A 22,496-nucleotide genomic window follows, 5' to 3' on the forward strand; every position below is an offset into this window, starting at 1 on the left:
TTCTGCTTCACCTTCTGCACCGTCAGGGTCCCATTGGGGTGGCTGAAGTTCCACTGCTGGCATTGTTGGACATAAAGAGACAGAGTCCATTTCAAACTTAAAACGTAAAACTTTACTTTCCTGTTTTCACAGCACATCCTTTTCAGATGCAGCATCAGCATATAGTTCCATACAGTCCACATTCTCCACTTTCCCTGCACTTCCTTCTACATCCCTCAGTACGTGCCCGGGTCGTACCGCCGCTTGTGGTAACGCAGCGTCCTGCCTGTTCAGACTCACTGCGCTTGGGGGTTCCCTCGTCCCTTTCTCCCCTGATCTGAGGGCATCAGCCCATGCAATGAACTGCCACATGATGAGTGACCTGCGTCCCCGTACTGCTTAGGACCTCTTCTCTTGCTTCTACACCACACTGCTGTTACACTGCTGCTTCAGCTGAACTTCTGTCCATCCAGACTCAGGATGGCTGGGTACTCTGCTTCAACGTTGCGGAGCTATCCCACCTACACGGACACCTGGGCCCTACTGACTAACGACAGGAAGACTTTTCCTTTATATCCATGGCTAGCTCCTCCTAAAGAACTATTTACACTAATGTTATGCCCCATCTAGTGTTCTATTTGGGGTACTACACTTACCCTAACTTCTACCTACATAACACATAGCATAATGTTATATATATATATATATATATATATATATATATGTGTGTATACAGTGGGGAAAAAAAGTATTTAGTCAGTCAGCAATAGTGCAAGTTCTACCACTTAAAAAGATGAGAGGCGTCTGTAATTTACATCATAGGTAGACCTCAACTATGGGAGACAAACTGAGAAAAAAAAATCCAGAAAATCACATTGTCTGTTTTGTTTTCATTTTATTTGCATATTATGGTGGAAAATAAGTATTTGGTCAGAAACAAGCAATCAAGATTTCTGGCTCTCACAGACCTGTAACTTCTTCTTTAAGAGTCTCCTCTTTCCTCCACTCATTACCTGTAGTAATGGCACCTGTTTAAACTTGTTATCAGTATAAAAAGACACCTGTGCACACCCTCAAACAGTCTGACTCCAAACTCCACTATGGTGAAGACCAAAGAGCTGTCAAAGGACACCAGAAACAAAATTGTAGCCCTGCACCAGGCTGGGAAGACTGAATCTGCAATAGCCAACCAGCTTGGAGTGAAGAAATCAACTGTGGGAGCAATAATTAGAAAATGGAAGACATACAAGACTACTGATAATCTCCCTCGATCTGGTGCTCCACGCAAAATCCCACCCCGTGGGGTCAGAATGATCACAAGAACGGTGAGCAAAAATCCCAGAACCACGCGGGGGGACCTAGTGAATGAACTGCAGAGAGCTGGGACCAATGTAACAAGGCCTACCATAAGTAACACACTACGCCACCATGGACTCAGATCCTGCAGTGCCAGACGTGTCCCACTGCTTAAGCCTGTACATGTCTGGGCCCATCTGAAGTTTGCTAGAGAGCATTTGGATGATCCAGAGGAGTTTTGGGAGAATGTCCTATGCTCTGATGAAACCAAACTGGAACTGTTTGGTAGAAACACAACTTGTCGTGTTTGGAGGAAAAAGAATACTGAGTTGCATCCATCAAACACCATACCTACTGTAAAGCATGGTGGTGGAAACATCATGCTTTGGGGCTGTTTCTCTGCAAAGGGGCCAGGACGACTGATCCGGGTACATGAAAGAATGAATGGGGCCATGTATCGTGAGATTTTGAGTGCAAACCTCCTTCCATCAGCCAGGGCATTGAAGATGAAACGTGGCTGGGTCTTTCAACATGACAATGATCCAAAGCACACCGCCAGGGCAACGAAGGAGGCTTCGTAAGAAGCATTTCAAGGTCCTGGAGTGGCCTAGCCAGTCTCCAGATCTCAACCCTATAGAAAACCTTTGGAGGGAGTTGAAAGTCCGTGTTGCCAAGCGAAAAGCCAAAAACATCACTGCTCTAGAGGAGATCTGCATGGAGGAATGGGCCAACATACCAACAACAGTGTGTGGCAACCTTGTGAAGACTTACAGAAAACGTTTGACCTCTGTCATTGCCAACAAAGGATATATCACAAAGTATTGAGATGAAATTTTGTTTCTGACCAAATACTTATTTTCCACCATAATATGCAAATAAAATGAAAACAAAACAGACAATGTGATTTTCTGGATTTTTTTTTCTCAGTTTGTCTCCCATAGTTGAGGTCTACCTATGATGTAAATTACAGACGCCTCTCATCTTTTTAAGTGGTGGAACTTGCACTATTGCTGACTGGCTAAATACTTTTTTTCCCCACTGTATATATATACCTATACATTATTTAGAAATACATAACAAACAATATATATGCATAGCATCATAACCTTAGACAACTTTAAGGGGGTAGAGGTGTGGCACCCCCCTTACAGCAGCAAAACCTTAAAGAAACTGTGTAAATCTGGTATCACTGTAACCGCACCAACCCAAGGAATAAATCCACCTTATCACTTATACCGCATGGGGAGCAGTGTAAAAATAAAAAGAACTATTGTTGTACTGCTGTCTATTTGTTCATTCTACCGCCAAAATTCAGAATAAGACTAAGCTCTCATTTATCCTGTGGTCTCCACTGAAGGCTAACATCAGAGTTTTGTAAATTCCCCAAAACCGCGATTCAGACAAAACCCTGAATGGAACCACTCACTTATGAGGCAGATTGAGTCACTTTGGACTTGCAGATTTGCAATTCTCAAGAAAAAATGCCTGGCGTAGATGTTACAATATAGTCACTGCAGCCATAGATGAATTCATTGAGAGATGTAGTTTCTACATTGGGGTCAATTTTGGAGTTTTTCTGCTGTTCCGGAACCTTTGGGGCTCTGCAAATGTTGCCCGCAAACTATTCTAGCAAATCTGTGCTCCAAAAGCCAAATAGAGCTCCTTCATTCTCAGCCATGTGTGGCCTAACAGTAATTTTTTGTGGCAAGATATGAGGCAGCACTGCGTTCTGGAGAAATTGTGCAATAAATTGTGGGTTTTAGTTTCACCTATTAACCCTTGTGTACCTGACAAATTTGCCGCAAATATATAAATCACATTTTTACTACTAAAATATTTCCTTGTCTCAATGTTCTAAAATTCTGTAAGGCACCTCTGAGTTCAAAATACTCACTACACCCCTTGATAAATTCCTTGAGGGATTTGGTTTTCAAAATGGGGTCACTAGTGGGGGGTTTCTGCTGTTTTCACATTTTGGGCCTCTTCAAATACGACATCCACAATCTATCCCAGGCAAATAGCATTGTTTCCTTTCCTAGCCCTGCCATGTGCCCAAGCAGAAGTTTTGACCACATATATATAGTCACGTTCTGGACAAATTGCGCAACAAATAATGGGGTCCGTTGTATAATATAATGTATAATAATACATTGTGAAAATTACAAATTTGGGGCTAAAACAACATTTTCGTAAAAAAAATGAAAATTTTCAATATGACGACCAAATGTTAAATTCTGTGTAGTACCTGTGAGTTTAAAATGCTCACTATACCCCTGGATAAAATCCTTGAGGGGTGTAGTTTCCAAAATGAGGCAATTTGTAGGAGGGTTTCACTGTTTAGACCCTTTAGGGGCTCTCCAAACATGACTTGACGCCTGCAGAGCCCATTCTGCAATCTCTTTGACAGTTACAGGAATCGTTTGATTGCAGTGATTGCCTCAAAAAGTTGTGCAACAAAATATTAAGTTAAGGGTAACATCATTTCTGTCCAGGCCTATTTCATGAGTTTTATTTTTTAAAAGATTCTGTGGAAGCATGGTTGAAAAGCAATGTCTGACTTTCATTTGTTCATTTTCATAGATTTTTGATTTATTATTACTTTTGTCAGATTCAAATTATTTCTGCGACCATTGTGGGTTTTTCTGTCATTAAACGAGGGGTACCAACAATTTTGACCATGTGTGTAAAAATTTGGCTTGGTCAATAAAGTCAAAATTGGCTCCATCACTGAGGGATTAAAGTAAAGGGGATAATCGGACTTTGCAAACAAAAAAATGTGCCTAAGCACGAACAGGCAGCCTATTACTTGCCTGTTCTGCCCAGCTCTGTTTTTCGCTGGCACAGAACTGTCACAGATGCTCCTGGCAGCGATTCAGCTGCCTCTGCTGATGTCCTGTCAACAGAGTGGCGGCTTCTTTTCTGCCCTGCTCTGTTGATGGGGTGAGACTCCCGATGTCATTTTGATAGGCAGCAGGGATCCGGCTGTCAAACTGTCCTGGATATATCCCTACCCCTGGTTGGCATCTTCATGTGTACACTGCAATATGAGGAAGCTGCTACTCAGTGTTGGGGTGGGATTACATTAGATTAGTCTGACTAGGCTGCGCGTGAACTGTAGTACAGCAGTGTTAATCTCCTGCTGATAAAATGCCGTTATTCGTCGAATAATGGTGATCACAAAAAAAGGTCCGATTTGCAATTTATTTCTCTCTTCTCTGATAAGAGCTATCATATTAGAGAAGAAAGAAATGAGATTTCCCCCGACCTCCCTGATACCTCCGCCATCCCTGGACCCTCCTCCATCCCTGGCCTTCAGTGTCATCTTCATGGAAAAAAAATGTCGGGCGCATGCCAAGTGCGCCCACCGAGATCTGCCGTCCAGTAACTAGCAACAATAGGGAATTTTTCCTATTGGTTCCTTTTGGTTTTGGTCTAACCCCAACCAGTTAGGGTTGGGGTTAGAATTGGTATTAGAATTAGAATTGTGTTAGGGTTGGAGTTAGATTTTGGGTAAAAAAAAAAAAAATAACTGCTAGTGTTAAGCGCAAGTGTTTGCTACTCAAGTTTTACATCAGGTGCTCCTGGTATGCACGGAATATTACGGATCCCTGCATATCCCCCCCCACTTATAGGGTATCGGTGCACTCAGGAGAAATTGCATAACAAATTGTTTGGTCCATTTTCTGTTGTTACTCTTGTGAAAATAAAAAAGTTTGGGTCTAAAGTAATTTTTTTGTGAAAAAAGTAAAATGTTATTTTTTTTCCACATTGCTTCAGTTCTCGTGAGGCAACTGAAGGGTTAATAAACTTCTTGAATGTGGTTTTTAACACCTTTGAGGGGTGCTGATTTTAGAACGGTGTCACTTTTGGGTATTTACTGTCAGATAGGCCCCTCAAAGTCACTTCAAATGTGATGTTGTTGCTAAAAATTATTTTGTAAATCTTGATGGAAAAATTGTCAACTTGTAACCCTTCTAACTTCCTAACAAAAAAAATTGTTTCCAACATTGTGCTGATGTAAAGTAGACATGTGGGAAATGTTATTTATTAACTATTTTGTGTGATTTGACTCTGATTTAAGGACACAAAAATTAAAAGTTTAAAAATTGCAAAAGTTTCACATTTTTTTGCCAAATTTCCATTTTTTTCCTAAACAAACTTAAGTCATATCAAAGAAATTTTGCCAATATCATGAAGTACAATATGTCAAGAAAAAGCGATCTCAGAATCAGTGGGACCCGTTGAAGCATTCCAGAGTTAATTCCACATAAAGTAAAATTTGGCTTGGGTTTTACGGTCACAATTGGCTCGGTCACTAAGGGGTTAAAGATTGCAGAGATTCCGGATAAGATTTAGTTATGCAAGTTGTACCTTGATTAAAATCTAATCTTTGAAACTTTGAGTAAAAACTTGTGTGAAAATCATTGAATTAGCATCAAGTTTTGGGTTTCAGCTGTTTTATTATTGAAGTGATCTGCTTGTTTTTTAATTTTCCTGTCTACTTTGTGACATACATCCCACTACTATCCCTAGTGTGTATACAGCTTGGAAAAAATGCAACTTGCCCATGGTTTCAATATTTCTTGTGATTGTCAGATCAGAAGATTGCAGTTGGGGCTATATTTTGATTACCAATTCATTTTTCACAGCCACTAAGTAAGGCGTCTTATTACCCTACAATGCAAATACATGTAATATACAGCTGTCTGTTTCCAAATGTGATGTTGAGGCAAACATGCAAGGAGATCTTGCTGAAATAATTAATTCCCAGATTTACTTTAGATTTTCACCTTGTCCATTGTAGGGCTGAAATGCTCAGCAGAAAGGACATGCTGCAGTTTAGATTTGCTGCAGGCTCTCAATTTTGCCTTGATTTTATCTGCTCCACGGATATGAGGATTTTAAAATTTTCAATAATTTTACTGGGAACATTTTGATGGAAATATTTGGTGCGGAATCTACACTGAAAATCTGCAACTATCCGCAGCATGTGATTTATTTCCTATTAATATAAGATAAAAAAAATACTAACAATCTGTTTGACCACTTAAAATTTTACAACTTGCATGAATGACTTTAAAAAAATATATCTAATGTCTTGGCTGTCGTCTTGTTTATTAGCTTGTAGATCGTGTTTTTGATGAAAGCCTAAACTTTCGGAAGATTCCTCCTTCAAATTTGTTTAAACCTGAGGCAGCTTTTCAGGGAAATGAGTCAAAACCTCCGCCTAAGGAAACCCCTGAACCTCCAGCCATCACTAGAAGGAAAACTTGGAGCAGAGATGAAGTAAGTTCAAGTGTACAAGCTTTTAATATTAAGGAAAACTGAAAGACTTTGCCTTACAAAGCATTTTACAGCTCTGGCAAAAATTAAGAGACCACCACATCAAAACCCAATCCTGGGCAGCCCATTCTCCAGACCTGAACCCCATTGAAAACCTCTGGAATGTAATCAAGAGGATGATGGATGGTCATAAGCCATCAAACAAAGAAGACTGGCTTAAATTTTTGCACCAGAAGCAGTGTGAAAGACTGGTGGAAAGCATGCCAAGACGCGTGAAAGCTGTGATTAAAAATCATGGTTATTCCACAAAATATTAATTTCTGAACTTTTCCTGAGTTAAAACATTAGTATTGTTGTTTGTAAATGATTATGAACTTGTTTTCTTTGCGTTATTGGAGGTCTGAAAGCACTGTTTTTTTTTTTATTTTGACCATTTCTTTAAAAAAAGAAAAAAAATTATTGCTTGGAAATTCAGAGACATGTCAGAAGTTTGTAGACTAAAAGAACAATTTACATTTTACTCAAAAATATACCTATAAAGAGAAAAATCAGACAAACTGAACACTTGAAAGTGGTCTTTTAATTTTTGCCAGAGCTGTATAGCTTAGGCTAGGTTCGTATCGCGTTCGTGCCATCCGTTTAACGGATCCGTTAAACAGATGCTCTAACAATGATGCACAAAATATATTTTTTCTACTATCGCGTTAACGCATGCTCTAACACATTGTAGCATTGTGTCGGCATGTGTTAGTAATAGAGGTCTATGGACAGCGAACGCGTCCGTTCGCTGTGCGTTAGACCTAACGTTCTCGAATACGCGGTAGACCGCGTTTGAAGGTGCGTCACAAAGTAACGTACCATCGCTAACGCATGCAGATTTTGACATGCGTTAGGTTGTGTTACGATAATGGATCGCAATAGGTGCGTTAACGGATCCGTTACATTGCGTTAGTGCCGCTTAGTAATGGATCCGTTAAAAGGATGGCACTAACGCGATGTGAACCCAGCTTTACAGACAGAATACACTTTCGTGAAAATTGAGTTACTCTGTAAATATATTAATAAACGACCCAAAACAACAGTTTGCTGTCTGGGTATTAACAAATCTGCTTTTACTATAGGAGCGGAGCCAAGTTAATATAATGGTCCACCTACTTAGTATATAAATGACTAATAACCAATAGTATTATGAATGTTGTGTAATTTATTATTAGTTCATATAAAAACAGATTTCATAAAACTTAAATGAATGCATTGAATAAACAAATAACAAGCAAAAATGATAACTAAATACTTGATTAATAGAACACCAATTGACATAAAATGACAAAAAATATATGGCAAGGATAAAAACAGCAATAAAAGTGGAGACAGAGGAGGATGGACACCATGAACCATAAATCAGGTGTGTGAAGACTATGTATGACAAGAAATATAGAGATATTCTCATGTGACAAAAATATACAGTGAATGCCGATAGTGATGACAGAATTGAATTTGTTCCAGAAAATGAATTATTTCTTCCAGAAAATTATTGCAATTTCATACGTTTTGAGAACCCCTTCACGACATGTGCCGTACACATACGGCGCATGTCGAGTTTTCCCCATTGATATGGGCTCCGGCTCTGAGCCCACATCTTTTCCAGCACATATCAGCTCTGGGAAGGAGGTGAGCTAAAAACAGAAACGCAAAAACGGAAAATGCCACAGTGTGAAGGGGTTAAACACGTTTATTTCCTCTGTGTCTATTGGAAAAAATTACAAATTGAACATAATTTCTCACAAAATCTCAAAAGTGGGCCAAAATTAATATTTGCACACCCTTTGGAATAAATAACTGGAATCATTTCCTATAACCATCAATAAGCTTCTTACACCTCTCAACTTGAGTTTGGGACTACATTTCTTTTGCAGGTCTTTCATATTTGAAGGGTGCCTTCTGTCACAATTATCACAGGCCGGGAAGGTCACGCAGAACCACCCGCTGTGAATCTTGTGTTCAACAGCTTTTTGCTGCCCCCTATCGTCCGGACAATTACACAATTGTCCAATGATTAATGGAGGAGGCCGCAGGCTGTCACCACTAATAGGCCAATTATCAGGCAACTAACAGGGAGCCTATGGTATATACACCTCTGATTCCCACACATGGAATATGTACATACCCTCGTATGATCACTGCTAACTCCACGATATCCTCAACACTACTTGCCGCCACCACCAGTCAATTTTTATTATACAGAGGCTGACTGGAGGTCTGGTAGGTAACTTATGGCTTTGAGACGCGGTTTACAGAACAAAAAGAACATAAGTATTACATTTTATATTTAATCGAAACTGTGGCAGTGTTGATGAAAAATATACAAAAGATTTTACTTAGGGGACAAAGCAATACAGCATATACAGATACGGAAAATAAAAGGGGATTAACAAGAGAACTTACTACATCAATTGCAGACGGTTCAGCTTAGGCAAACAAGAGTGCTTCGCTTGGAGCCGTTCTATAAACGATATTCATGCATGATGTGCATCTCTCTACAGAAACCTAGATCTTAATTCGGCTTCATCTTTTATTAACACCTGCGTTACATCCACACCCCTCATCCTCCCTTCCCCTGTGATGACATCATGTGGGCCTGAAATCCTTCAGGATTTTATGAAAATCCCAACTTATGTGATAACTCCTCTCCAGATGCCCACAGAAGATCAAGATTGCTGCCATATTTTTCATCATTTTACCTTTCCTCAGAGATCAAACATGGCATGGCTGCTGTCAGTTATTTGGCCAATTATGGATTTGGGACTTATAGGCAGGGGCTACAGTTATGAGAAAACATTCATATTCTTCCTCTATTAGCTCTGAGGCCAAAAATGTATCTCATTACTATCAGATCCGTACAAACTTCGATATTCCATATTTTCTTTCAGAGTTATATTTGCCAAAGATGCAATATTTGCATTACAGGGCCAAAAAGCGTCTAGTATAAATGTACAACACTTCCTTGAAGGGACAATGTATTTCTCGAGGACAAAAGGGTTCTTCCAATTCTGTCTTTGCGTAAACACATGTACCCTATTTATTATTATCTGAAAAGTCCTATTGTAGTCTGAAAAGACCTTTGTCTAATTACCTGTCCATTCTAAATCTCAGTCTTTCCCACAAAAGGCACCTTATTTTAGTCACCTCAGCTTCAAAAGGACTTTCACATTTTAAATTAAGAGATGGTTAGCTTCTCTTGTTTCCTTCTGCAGTGGAGAGAAGGGGAGGAGAAGGGTGGAGAATACTCCTTCACTACAGAGTCATAGTGATTTTAATATTTTCTAAAACATTTCCATTTTAACAAGTGAAGAAAATGGGCACTGTATACTATTCCGATGTTGAAATAACATACTATTGAATTAAAGGAACTAAACTATTATTGGCCACGCCAATGGTGCACCAAAGCCCCCTAGATTACATATCTAATTACTTGCATGTTATAAAAAAAAAAAACTATTTACGATACAAGCATGGTACGTGTATGATTTCGTAGGGGCTAATTCTGCTATATAAATGTCTAACTGGTTCAATTTGGGTTTTGCAAGGTGACAGACTCCCTCCCAATGCTGCTGTCACATTTAACAATGACATTTAGGGTTCTTTTACACTTGCCATGGTTTTGCGGGCCTTTTTTGCGGCCCCAATAGATTTCTATGGGGCCGCAAAAAAGGCCCGCAAAAATTAATTGGAGCACCGTACGGACGTGAAAAAATATCGAGCTTGCTCAATATTTTTCACGGACACGGCCGCAGTAGATTTCAATGGGGCCGCAAAAACAACGGTAGCTTGTTTATGTGGTACACCGTATTTGCGGAACGCCGTATTTTTTCTCACCAATTGGTCAAAACAGGGAAAAACTGCAATCCGAGAAGGTTTTTTGCGGCCCGTTTTTGCGGGGGACCGTGAAAATCACGGCAATACGGCCCGCAAAAACGGGCTGCAAAAATCACGGGAGGTGTAAAAGAAGCCTTAAGAGGTTATACTGCTGCAAACGGAATTTGTTCCAATCAAATTAACTGTTATGTGGCGCTAGCTATGTACCACAGTGCAAAGCAGGCTCAGCTCTTATTCCAGTTTTAGCACATGGCTGCTGTATGTTTATGGGGTGCACAAGCAATGACCTGGTGGATAACCTAGAGATATATGTGTGGGATTTATGTTGATCTATTGATTAGAAGCCACCACCATGGCTCAAAAGAATATAAGCTGAGTCTAGTAATGTGCTTATTAATTAACTTTAGGTAATGGGCGATAATCTACTGCTTTCTTCTGTATTCCAATTTTCTCGGAAAATTCGACAATCCATTGACAAAACCGCAAATAAAATAAGGTAGGATATGTTAATTTTATTTTTATCAATATCTTATGCATAAATTACATTTAATGAGTGACTAAACGTTCTGGTGACTGTTCAGAATAAACGGTCCTCTGTGTGTGTTGTGAGGCAGCGCTTACTGCATGTGTTGGAGGACACTCGCTTGGCAACAGAATTAAGGCACACAGGCACGTTTTTCTCTCAAAACAGTCTATTTTGGTTTATTCAGGCCTCATAAACTGCTGTAGGCCATGTTACACATCACGGACCTCACATATGCCATAGCACTTCATAATATACAGCTTTAACTCACAGTCCCTAAACACGCCGGACTTCTTTGTCCAGTTACCGTGTGTGACCGCACTCCGAACAATTCATTAATGTCCACTGAACAAAACAGGCACCAACATGCGACATTAAATTGCAGTCTGTAAACATGCTGGACCTTACTCCGTCCAGTTACCATAGGTGACCACACAGTTCATAAACATCCATGGAACATCATAGGCACTAACAGTCTGTTCCAATGGTAGATACTCATCTGCCCTTAAACCCCTTGTCTGGAGTTACCTTACAGGAGCTCCTGCTCCAGACACTGACTCCTCGTAAGTCCTTTCTTCCGGGGAAACTGTCTTACTGGGATCACCGTCCTTGCGACAAGGGCACTCCCTACAGTTCCAGACCCTCAGAAGGTTGGTAGCTTCCCCAACGCAGTGTCATCACAGACTCTGCACACACATGGTCTCACCCTGTTCTCTTCAGGAATCCAGTCCCCACGTGGGACCTTCCAACACAGCGACCATGCAGGTACGCCGCCTCTACGTGTGCTACGTCCACTCATAGGACCACCCAACACACAGGCCTTCAAGTCCATGTCCTCTTCAGGAATCCAGTCCTACTCCCAGGACCTTCCAACACACAGGCCATCCAGGACCTTACACACTGACCTCAGTCACATTATATCACTGTAGCCGCCCCCATAGGTGGGAGGTGTGTGTGGTTAGCCAGTCCTGCCCAGCTCACCGACTAACCCTTTAAGCCCCCCTTAAAACTACACAAACACTTGTGGGACCACAGGTCCCAGAACAACAACATTTCTTGCTTACAGCGCAGAGGACATCCTCCATCTCTGCGACACATACCAACCATTCACAATGACGCCAGTCACTGTCTCACCATCACAGTCACTCCTGCGACTGCCACGCACTCCAATGGCCTCAATACGCCTCCGTGCGTATCCTGGGGAGAACATACAGCGCCCCTTAGCTGTAACAGGGGTCACTATCTCTCAGTGTACATGAGGAATAATACTATTTTTGGCCATTATATGACTTCTGTCCTGCATCTTCACCAGTTTTCTCCTCTATTTCTAATTTGCAATCCACTCTAAGCTTATGAGAAGAGACAAGCTGCTATGATGTTTCCTATACATGGCACACAGAGGTTTTTCAGCTCTTCATTCCCTAGATCAGCGATGGCAAACATATGGCATGTACTGTATGCCAGAGGGGGCACGCAGAGCCTTCTCCGTGGACGCACACATAATCGCTGTTCCACATCAGTGGACCAGGGCCGGCAGGTGAGGAGCTCGTCGACACCAGCCCTTTAGATGGATATGTGTCCTCGGACACACATGCAGCTGAAGTGTTTTTCAGCACACAAACTTGACGGGTCCGTGCGCCACAATACACACTGATGGACAATCAGAGGCCAGCAGCTGACGCCCCGTCGCTTGGGTGCTGAAATTGGCTGCCAGCTTTAGAAAAGGATGCGGCGCCCAGGGGGAGAGGAAGGAAGGTGTGTAGCAGTGTTTATTATATATTTCTTTCTATGTGTTCAACAGCGGCGCCGGCAGGATGAAGGCCCATATACAATGATGGGTGTTATGAATGGGTCACCGAGGAGAAAAAAAACAAAACAAGCTAAGCCACAGAAAACCAGAGAAGTTGGTAACTATGCAGATTGCAGATCCCTGATCTTACCACACAACTAGCAGTAGCCGTGGAGCGTGCCTACGATGTTCCTAGACGCCTCGTCACGGCCGGAGGACTACATAAGCCTAAAGCAAGAAAAGGGAAAACTAACTGCCCCAGCGCAGACCCCAAAGGAATAGATAGCCCCCACACATGTATTGACGGTGAACCAAGATGAAGGCACAAACACAGGCAGGAAAATAGGCTGAGAAAATGATGGGGCCCAAACTAACTAGATAGGAAAGGAAAGGCAAGTCACTGTCTGCAACCTGCAAAAAACCCTACAAAAATATTGTCCATCACTTCTGATAGCAAAATTAACCCTGAAGTCACTAGACTTCTCCCACTATATCAGCACTCTGGAATATTCTGAGACAGAGCAAAAAGAGACCGAACTAGTAAGGGACAAAAAGCCAATTGGCAAATTACTGATAAATAAGAGTGGAAATTCAGCTCAACCCCCAGCCGGGGCTGGCAGACCACACAAAAAACTGAATAAACCAACAATATCAAGTGTGAACATTAGCAGAAAAACTTAGCTTTAGATGACTGGAACAGAGCTGAAAAACCAAGAGCTGACAAGCCAGAAGGAATCACCAGCAACTGAATAGGGCGTCGGATGTCTTAAATCCAATCTGAGGATCCTGAGATCCAATCGTCATCCTCATTCTCAGGTGACAGATCTCCACCGATCAAACCAGCCGCACCACCTCCCGAACCAGAGAATGAACTCACAACAGATGGGGTCACATTTTATAAAGATGGAGGCATATATACCAGGATGGTGGAGCATACACATGGATTATGGGAGCATATACGAGGAAGGGGAAGCATATACCAGGATAGAGAAGCATACTAGGATTGAAGAAGCATATTCATGGATTGGGGGAGCATATACTAGGGTGGGGGAGCATATACATGAATTGGGGCAGCATAGACATAAACGGGGGTCAAATACATGGATTGGGGGCAGCATATACCAGGATGGGGAGGGGAGAGCATATACCAGGATGGGGGAACATATACCAGGATGGAGGCATACACATGGATTGGAGAGCATATACATGAATTGGGGCAACATAGACATGAATGGGGTCAAATGCATGGATTGGAGGCAGCATATACCAGGAGGGGGTGGTGCATATACCTGGATGGGGGAGCATATAAATGGATTGGTGAGCTTATACCAGGATGGGGACATATACAAGGATGGGGGAACATATACATGGATTGGGGGAGCATATATATGGTTTCGGGAAGAATATACATGGATTGGGGAAGCATTTACAAGGATAAGGTAGCATATACTAGGATGGATAGTATATACTAGGATGGGGGAGCATATACATGAATTAGGGCAACATATACTTGGATGGGGTCAAATACATCGATTTGGAAAGCATATTCAAGGATGGGGGGCATATACATGGATTGAGGGAGCATAAGCGAGGATTGGGGCATCATATGCATGGATTGGGGGAGCATATACCAGGATAGGGGAACATATACATGGATTTGGGGGAGTTTATACCAGTTTGGTGGTTCTGACTTCCAGCATCTCATTGGCTGGAAGTCAGAAGTTATGTCACAAGCTCATAGACTTTTATTGAAAAGTGATCTCCATGCTCCTCCATGAAACACTGTAGATCCCAGCAGGTCACTTTTCATCAGAGACCGACAAGAGTAATGCAGGAAAAGGATGAAGGGGGCAGCAGGTGAGTATGAGAAAGGTCAGAGGAATTGCATGTAAAGCACCATTCCAGCAGTGCAGTAAAGAAAACGCTGGAGTGGTGCTTTAATTTTGTACCATACTTAATTATTGTCTGTTATTAGACTACACTCCTGTGCATGTGGTTTGTAATTGGGCCATCGCATAAAACAACATTCCCATCAGGTGACCCCTTGCCATGTACCCCATGTAACCCTGTAAACATCTATTCACAAGGTACTAGAAACCTACATTCTGCAAGCTTGAGCGTCACTCTCAATTAGAACAGGTACCAAGCAATGATACATTTCTCCTGCCCGTGTGCTTCTTATTTGTCTTTCTTAGGCTAGTTTCACATTTGCGCTTTTTTGTGCGCACTTCAAACGCAATGAAAAAACGCTTGCAAACGCATGTCAGCGCAGCGATTTTTTTGACGCATCAGCGTGCACATGACAACAAAAAAACGCAGCGTTTGTATGCGTTTCCATGCATTTTTGCATGCGTTTGCTTTTTTTTTATGCGCATACGTTGTCTAGGTGTCACATTTCACAGGATGAAAATCCTTGCAAAATTTTTGAAACAGACTCCACCAATGGGACATCAGTGGGCGTGTCATGGGAAATCTTTATATATATACCCTGTTTAAAGCTGAATTCTTCAGATTTGCTTGCTTTTTTCCTTTGTCAACATGGATCTGCACTGGAAGAGTTTTCACTTCAACTTGGATCTAGATATCGCGCTGGCTCAGGCTTTTGCATTTGCTTGCCAGCAACAAAGGGAGAGAGAGAGACAGCGAAGACTGCAGCGGGGCGTTTGTGGATACATCTGATTATTGAACTCTGGGAGAGCCGTGGAGCGTACCACACCCTCTACAGCGAGCTCCAGGCAAACCCAAAGAAATTGAGTATACCCGGATGTCCCAAGAAAGCTTCAGGGATTTGCTTGCTCGTGTTCAAGAATCCATCCGGAGACAGGACACACAGCTCCGTCATGCAATTTCTCCTGAGGAACGGCTCCTGGTCACATTACGGTACGTAATATTTACAAACCAATGCCTGCATAATTTTCTTTGTTCTGCAATGTACTATTCTCAAGCCTGCAGAATTATTGTTCTGCCATGTACTATTCTCAAGCCTGCAGAATTATTGTTCTGCCATGTAGTTAATAAAAGCCTGCAGAATTACTGTTCTGCCATGCAGTAAACAAAAGCCTGCAGAATTATTGTTATGCCATGTACTACATTTTTTTTATTTTATTGTTTTAAAAAACCATATACATAAATATTAATTTTTGTTCTTTCTCGGTTTCACAGATTCCTGGCTACTGGAGAGATCCTCTCTTCACTCCACTTCCAGTACCGGATTGGAATCTCCACCTTGTCGGGAATAGTTGCGGACACCTGCCGGGCTTTGTGAGACGTTCTCTGTCCAGAATTTATGCCCCTGCCCACCGTGGAAAAGTGCATTGAAATAGCTGAAAAATTCTGGACAGTCTGCAATTTTCTCAACAGTTTGGGAGCGGTGGATGGGAAACACATCCGGATAATCAAACCCCAAAGAAGTGGATCAGAGTACTACAACTACAAAAAGTACTTTTCTACAGTACTCATGGCCATTGCGGATGCAGACTGTGTGTTCGTTGCAGAGGACATTGGGGTATTTGGCCGTGAGAATGACTCCCAGGCTTTTAAGAACTCGGACATGGGCCGGAGGTTGTATAGCAACCATTTCAATTTCCCCATGCCACGGCCTCTTCCCCACACCGAAGGTCAGCCACAGCCATTTGTAATGGTTGGGGATGAGGCCTTTCAAATGTGCCAAAACCTGCTCAAACCCTACTCCAGCCTTTGGTATTCTTGTCTCCAGATGGCGCATTCTCGCCACAGCCATTAATCTGAAACTGGAAACAGTGGATGAGGTGTGAATGCGTGTGTGGTTCTTCATAATTTTGTGATGGCTAAAGAGCACCTTAACTTTGAACTCGATGATGCAGCTCCAAACCCATTGCCTGAATTCACTCAGCACCCTCTCAGGTCATCCGTTGAAGTTTGCCAAATGAGGGACCAATTTGCAGCCTACTTTATCTCAGATGACGGGTGGAATGGCAAGATCAAATGGTGTAAAAATATTTTCTTGGGTGTATGTTAATAAAAAAACCTGTTTTGATACCTGTACCGAGTGCACTCTGTTTTTATACACTCCAATACAATAATCAACTGCGCAGCTGTACTAGTGAATTCATGATGCTCCTGACCAGGTGACTATACATACACACAAGTTGTATGACCTTTATCATCTCTCCAGTTTGTGTTCAATTTGCAGCGACGGTGGAGATATTATAACTAATATTTGTGTCACCTGGCCTGATGTTACAAATAGTGATTTGGGGATGCACTAGCATCCTTCACTCTTTATGACACTTGACCATGTGATTATAAATATTATTTGTAGGATTACCACTGTGGCTTGAGTATGAACGCAGACTGGAGAGATAATAAAGTTTATACAACTTCTACAATCCCCAGGCCTTGTGTCATGCTGAAGTGAGGATGCCCAAAATAACGTATCCTGACTTCAGATTGTTATCACACATGGGCAGGAGAATACACATATGAGTTAAACTGCAGCATCGCTCCAGTCTGTGTGAAATAGATATGCAGACTGAAGCGACACTGCAGGTTAACTCATATGTGTTTTTACCTGCCCAGGTGTGATAAATAGTTAGGATACGAGGCCAGGGTATTGTAGATATGACGTGTATTTTCCCCATCATCTCCTCAGTTTATACACCGCATACTGAATAGAGGATGTGGTTAATTACAAGGTATATCTAGACTCCCCTGGCCTTGTGTCACAAACAGTGAAATGAGGATGGTAAAAACACACCATCCTCAAATCACTCTTTGTGATACCTGGCAAGGTAACAATAGATATGCCTTGCACTCAACACCACCCTTTATTCAGTCTGTGCAATATTAGCAGACTGAAGACACCAATGGTGGTGAAAATACAAGTCATATATTTGTGTTTTTGACTACATATATCTCCAGGAATGACACAAGAAACATGTGTCAGTAATGGAGCTATGTGGTGGCAACAGCACAAAGTGTACGGCACAGTGTGTGTAGGCGGCGAAAGACACAATAACCAAACAGTATTATGGGAAACCAGAATTTTACATTTATTGTAAAATAAAAAAAAGGTTTATTAGGAACGACGTTTGGGGGAAGATGGTGGCACTTTGGGGGTGTGGAGAGACGAGGAACGGCTGGAAGGCGAGGAAGGGATTCTAGGGGAAGGGGCGACGAAAGTAGTGGGGGAAGGGAGCTCAGGGATAGAACTGGAGGCAGGGTGAGACACAGTAGGAGGAAAGGGGGAGGGACAAAGTTTTTGGTTTCTTTTTTTTCTGTGTCCTGGAGTCTCCTACCTGGACCTCTTGGCACTGTGTGATCGCTTTGACCTTGGAGACCGGCTGGACCTGGTGGAACTTGGGTGGCTTTCTTCAAAAAGGGAATGGGGGTCACCCCTCTGCTGCTGATGCTCGGTGGTGGTGCTCCTAGCAGAAGGAGTGCTGGCAGTGCTCCTAGAATGAGTGCTGGCAGTGCTCCTAGAAGGAGGAGTGGTGGCGGTGCTCCTAGAAGGAGGAGTGGTGGTTGTGCTCCTAGCAGGAGGAGTGGTGGTTGTGCTCCCAGCAGGAGGAGCGGTGGCAGTGGTGATGCTCCTAGGAGGAGTGGTGGTGGTGCTCCAGACAGGAGCAGCGCTTACCATGGTGGTTGCGGTGGTTGTGTCCAGCAGCACTCGGACTTGGGGTGGTGTAATGGTGTCCGGCTTGGCTTGGAATGGAGGTGGCCGTGCAGTGGTATGCAGCAGAAGTCGGTAGTATGGTGAAGCGAGTCAGTGGTGGCACAGTTGGAAATGACACCACTGACTGCTGCCCGTACTGATTCTGCTGCAAAGCCTGCAAGTAAGCAGTGTTGCAGGCCTGCATCACATTCAGCTGTTGATCAGGACTAAGGTGTTCCGCTATGGCCCGTTCAATTTTGCTGAAAAAATGGTGCACTGGTCTGTGGAGGTCAGCCTCCAGACGGTCAAGGTGACTGTCGACAGAGTGGAAGCGGGGGTCCATGTGGTTAAAACCACGTTCCATGAGGGCAAAACCGCTTTCCACTCTGTCTGCCACCGTCTTGAGGCTGTTCTGAAAGGCCGTGCTCAAGTGCATGAACTCAGGCATGACATTCCTGTCCGAGGCCCTCTGCCGCTGGCGGGAAGTGCCCACAAAACCAGTGGCAGAGACCTGGGACAGGGGAAGACCTGACATACCAGCTTAGTGGTCTACAGTTGTTTGTGTTGCCGATCTGCAAGATGCTTCCTGGCTGTCGGATGGCTGGGACGGGTCCGAGGTCGTTCGATGAAGGACCGCTCCAGGGACAGGTTTCAGGGTGCTGCTTCAGGTGCTGTGAAAAGAAAAGAAAAATATTAGTATCATGCATTTACAAGTGCCAACTGCTGTGGAATAGAAAAGCACAGAGTAAAAAACAATACAATACAACAAAATACTTACGCTCTGGTGGCAAGGGACCGGTCTTAGGAACGCCAACTCCCGATAATAGCGGTATTTTCTTCTGGTCCTTGCCGCTGAACCACTGCGAACCTGGCCATCATCACGAACATCCCTGTTGAAGCGGTCCTTCATCAAGCGCCAACGGGTTCTGACTTTGTTCACTGTGTGAAAAACAAAGAAAAAAAATTATACAATGCACTGATGGCAAAATCTATCATCACACACACCTGTGTGAACATGGCCAACAGTCAATGCGGCATCACAAAACAATACAATAGACAATGCACTCATTGTTGACCATGATAACACAATTGTGTATCATGCTAGACTATATCTAGCATGACACACACCTTTATCATCACGGCCAAGGTGACTGCGGCATCACAGAGCATTGAAATACTTGCGAAAATCCTTGCGGACCCTTTGACAGGCGGTGCCCCAGCCATCCATCATCACTGTGGCCACCTCATTCCAGAGCTGCCGGGTCACCACCTTGTCCACGTGCTGCGGATCACGACTGTTCCACAACGGGACTCACTCCTGGACTAGGTTGATTAGGGCTTCATTGTCTAGGGTGATTTCTTCATCCTGTTGGGGAGCCTAGAAAATAAAGAAAAACATTAGAAACTTTGAAGGATTAGGAAATGAAAAAGATAGAGAAAGATACAGTACAGAAAAGAGGAAAGATTGAAGATAAAAAAAGAACAGACAAAAAGGCAGGAGGAAAAAAAAAAAAAAGGACATTCAGTCAGTCTATACTTACAACCCTTCTCCCCGCCGGCACTTGGACTGGCTGCTCCTGCTGTTCGGCCTCACTTGCCTTCGACAATGAGGTCTGAAAAAGAAAAAAAATAAATTGGCCACATGTCTGTAGATACAGCAGCCAATACTTACCCAAAATGTAGGGCAGGAAGATACTCACTTCACGCTCTGCTTGGGCCAGTTCACCCAGGGACGGCCGATATTCATCCCCAGAAGACATGCTGCAATGAAACAAAATAAAAGGCATTAGTACATAATACATTTAAAGGACAGGCAGACATTAGGTTTTTTAGAATACTCACATTCTTGAAGTTGCTGCTTCTCTCTGAAATGGCTGCTGTTCTCTGTTCCAGGCTATCTGTAGAGTATTGTTCTGCCAGTGCAAACACCTTCTTTTTATCTACACTACTCCCCCAAACAATGTTGGTTGTGTAGGGTGTGGTTTAAACCAGTGTCTAGACATTGTTTACTCAAAAAGCGCATGTGCTCATGACCAAGCGCACGCCAGCAACCCCTTAGACTGTAATGTGTTTTTTTGGCGCATTCCGTGCGCATACGCTTTTTTGACGAGGTTGGGCGAACAAATAATGCAAAATGTAGCGTCTAGTGCGTCTAGGCGCACACCTGGAAAAAGCGCATGCGCACGAAATCGCACATGAACACGTGCAAGCGCTAGACCATGCGCCTGCCATGTTAAACATAGGGGCGCATAGTGCATGCGACCGATAGCGCACAATACGCTACGTGCAAAAACACTAATGTGAATCCAGCCTTAATGATATGTTCCTAAATGTAGTTTACTACACTACTGAATGATTGCAATGGATGTGATGTTATTAGCAGTATCAGACTTTATTAAACGGGTTGTCCAAAACCCAACTGAATTTAATATTAATATCTATTTATTGTTTAAAAAAAAAAAAAGTAAAGCTAATCACTTCTCACTTTGCTTCAATTAATAAATCCCTACCTTTCCCTCTCTACTCTATCTTCCTATTTTTTTTTGCGTCTGATGAAGGGACAGCCCTTTGGGGGGCTTGGCTATTCTCTGCTATATTGACCATGTTTAAGTTGTTAATACTCAGGCTTATTCAGTATGCTGTTCCTGCTCGCCACTGTTACTTTTATTGTGCACTGTGCACTGACAGTGCGCTGTCACGCCGGCTCTAAAGAGAAGCGATGAGCCAGCAATAGAGCACTCTCATGATGAAGCATTGCTTTCTTTACAGGCGGTGATCGAGTGCACTGTCAGTGCACAATAACAGTAGCACAGTGGTGAACAGTGACAGCATACTGAACGTGCGTGAGTATTGATATCCGGAGCATGCTCAGTATAGCAGGGAATAACCAAGTCCCTGGAAGGGCTGTCCCAGATGACGATCCGTTTCAGAGTGGGGACCGAAGCTGTGGCAGTTACTACCACACCATCCCCCTGATGATGTCTCGTTTGAGAATCCCCAGTGTATGCTGGGAGACTCAAAGGAAACGTTATTGGATGTAAGAAAAAAAAACACTCATAGTAAGTTGGAATAGAGAGTGAAGGTAGGGATTTTGAATTCATGTATGTATATGTTAGAAAAGTGCTTAGTTTTTTTTTAAGTAAATAATCATATTAAATTCAGTTAGGTTTCTGACAACCCATTTAAACTATAAAGAATCTCTGTGGAAAGGATGTGTAAGCGTGAGACACAAGCTAGACCCTGCTTACCATGGATAGAGCCTCTCCATACACTTCCACCTTGCCATTGGGATGCTGTGGTGGCCACCTCCTCAGGTTAGACTGGGATCAAGAAAGAGCTTACAATCCTCAGACATTCATGGAATACCACGAGAGATGGGCATAACCCTAGAACTAAGTTTTCCCACCCTCCTGTACTTGCTTACACGACATTCATACACATTACTATATATCTACTCTAATATTTATATATATTAAATGGTTGTTTCAACCAACTTAGACGGTCACGCTGATTTAAGTCTGATTGAACGCTGTTTACAGGTATTTTATCTTTCCATTTCAGACTGTTATTTAAAGACAAAGAAAGGAATTGGGATGAGATAGAAAAAAAACTAAGATCAGAGAGTGAAGTGCCTATATTAAAAACGTCATGCACGGTATGTTTCTCTTTGTAATTGTCAATCCATATTAAATCAGTCTATGTCCACTGTATGCTTACTACTTCAGGGTCCAGTATATCCCAATAGCGAAAAAATTCTTACTGTCATCGACAAATCTATAGATGGAATTGGGTTGGAATCAGCGCAATCTGAGATCCACTGCCTGATGGATAACTGCACTTCTGAAGTGCTCTTAGGGGAGCGGTAGGGGGAATATGTGTACGTTTTGGTAACTTATAAAGAAGTGTGTAGCATAAACCAACCAGTGGTCTTATAACCTAATAGCAGCCATCCTCTCCATTTAGCAAAAAAGCTGCCACTGGCTGAAAGTATTCTGGAGTGACATTAAAGAGGTTGTCCACTACTTTTTCATTGATGACCTATTTTTAGGATGCGAAAAGGAGATGAATCCAGCGAGCCTAGTTTGAAGTACAAATGACCTCCTTATAACACAAATCAT

General features: G+C 42.6%; 1 protein-coding gene across 1 annotated transcript in view; it reads left to right on the forward strand.

Moving 5' to 3' along the window:
* CEP170 (centrosomal protein 170) overlaps window positions 1–22,496 on the forward strand; it is a 235,105-nt gene that overhangs the window by 206,831 nt on the left and 5,778 nt on the right. The window contains exons 14-16 of the mRNA XM_073560087.1: window positions 6,397–6,561; window positions 10,842–10,930; window positions 21,940–22,033. Of these exons, the coding sequence (XP_073416188.1) occupies window positions 6,397–6,561; window positions 10,842–10,930; window positions 21,940–22,033 (348 nt within the window). The remainder of the gene's footprint in view (window positions 1–6,396; window positions 6,562–10,841; window positions 10,931–21,939; window positions 22,034–22,496) is intronic.

This window comes from Dendrobates tinctorius, unplaced genomic scaffold (genome assembly GCF_039654945.1).
Source record: "Dendrobates tinctorius isolate UK_male_01 unplaced genomic scaffold, ASM3965494v1 ptg000293l, whole genome shotgun sequence".
Lineage (NCBI taxonomy): Eukaryota > Metazoa > Chordata > Amphibia > Anura > Dendrobatidae > Dendrobates > Dendrobates tinctorius.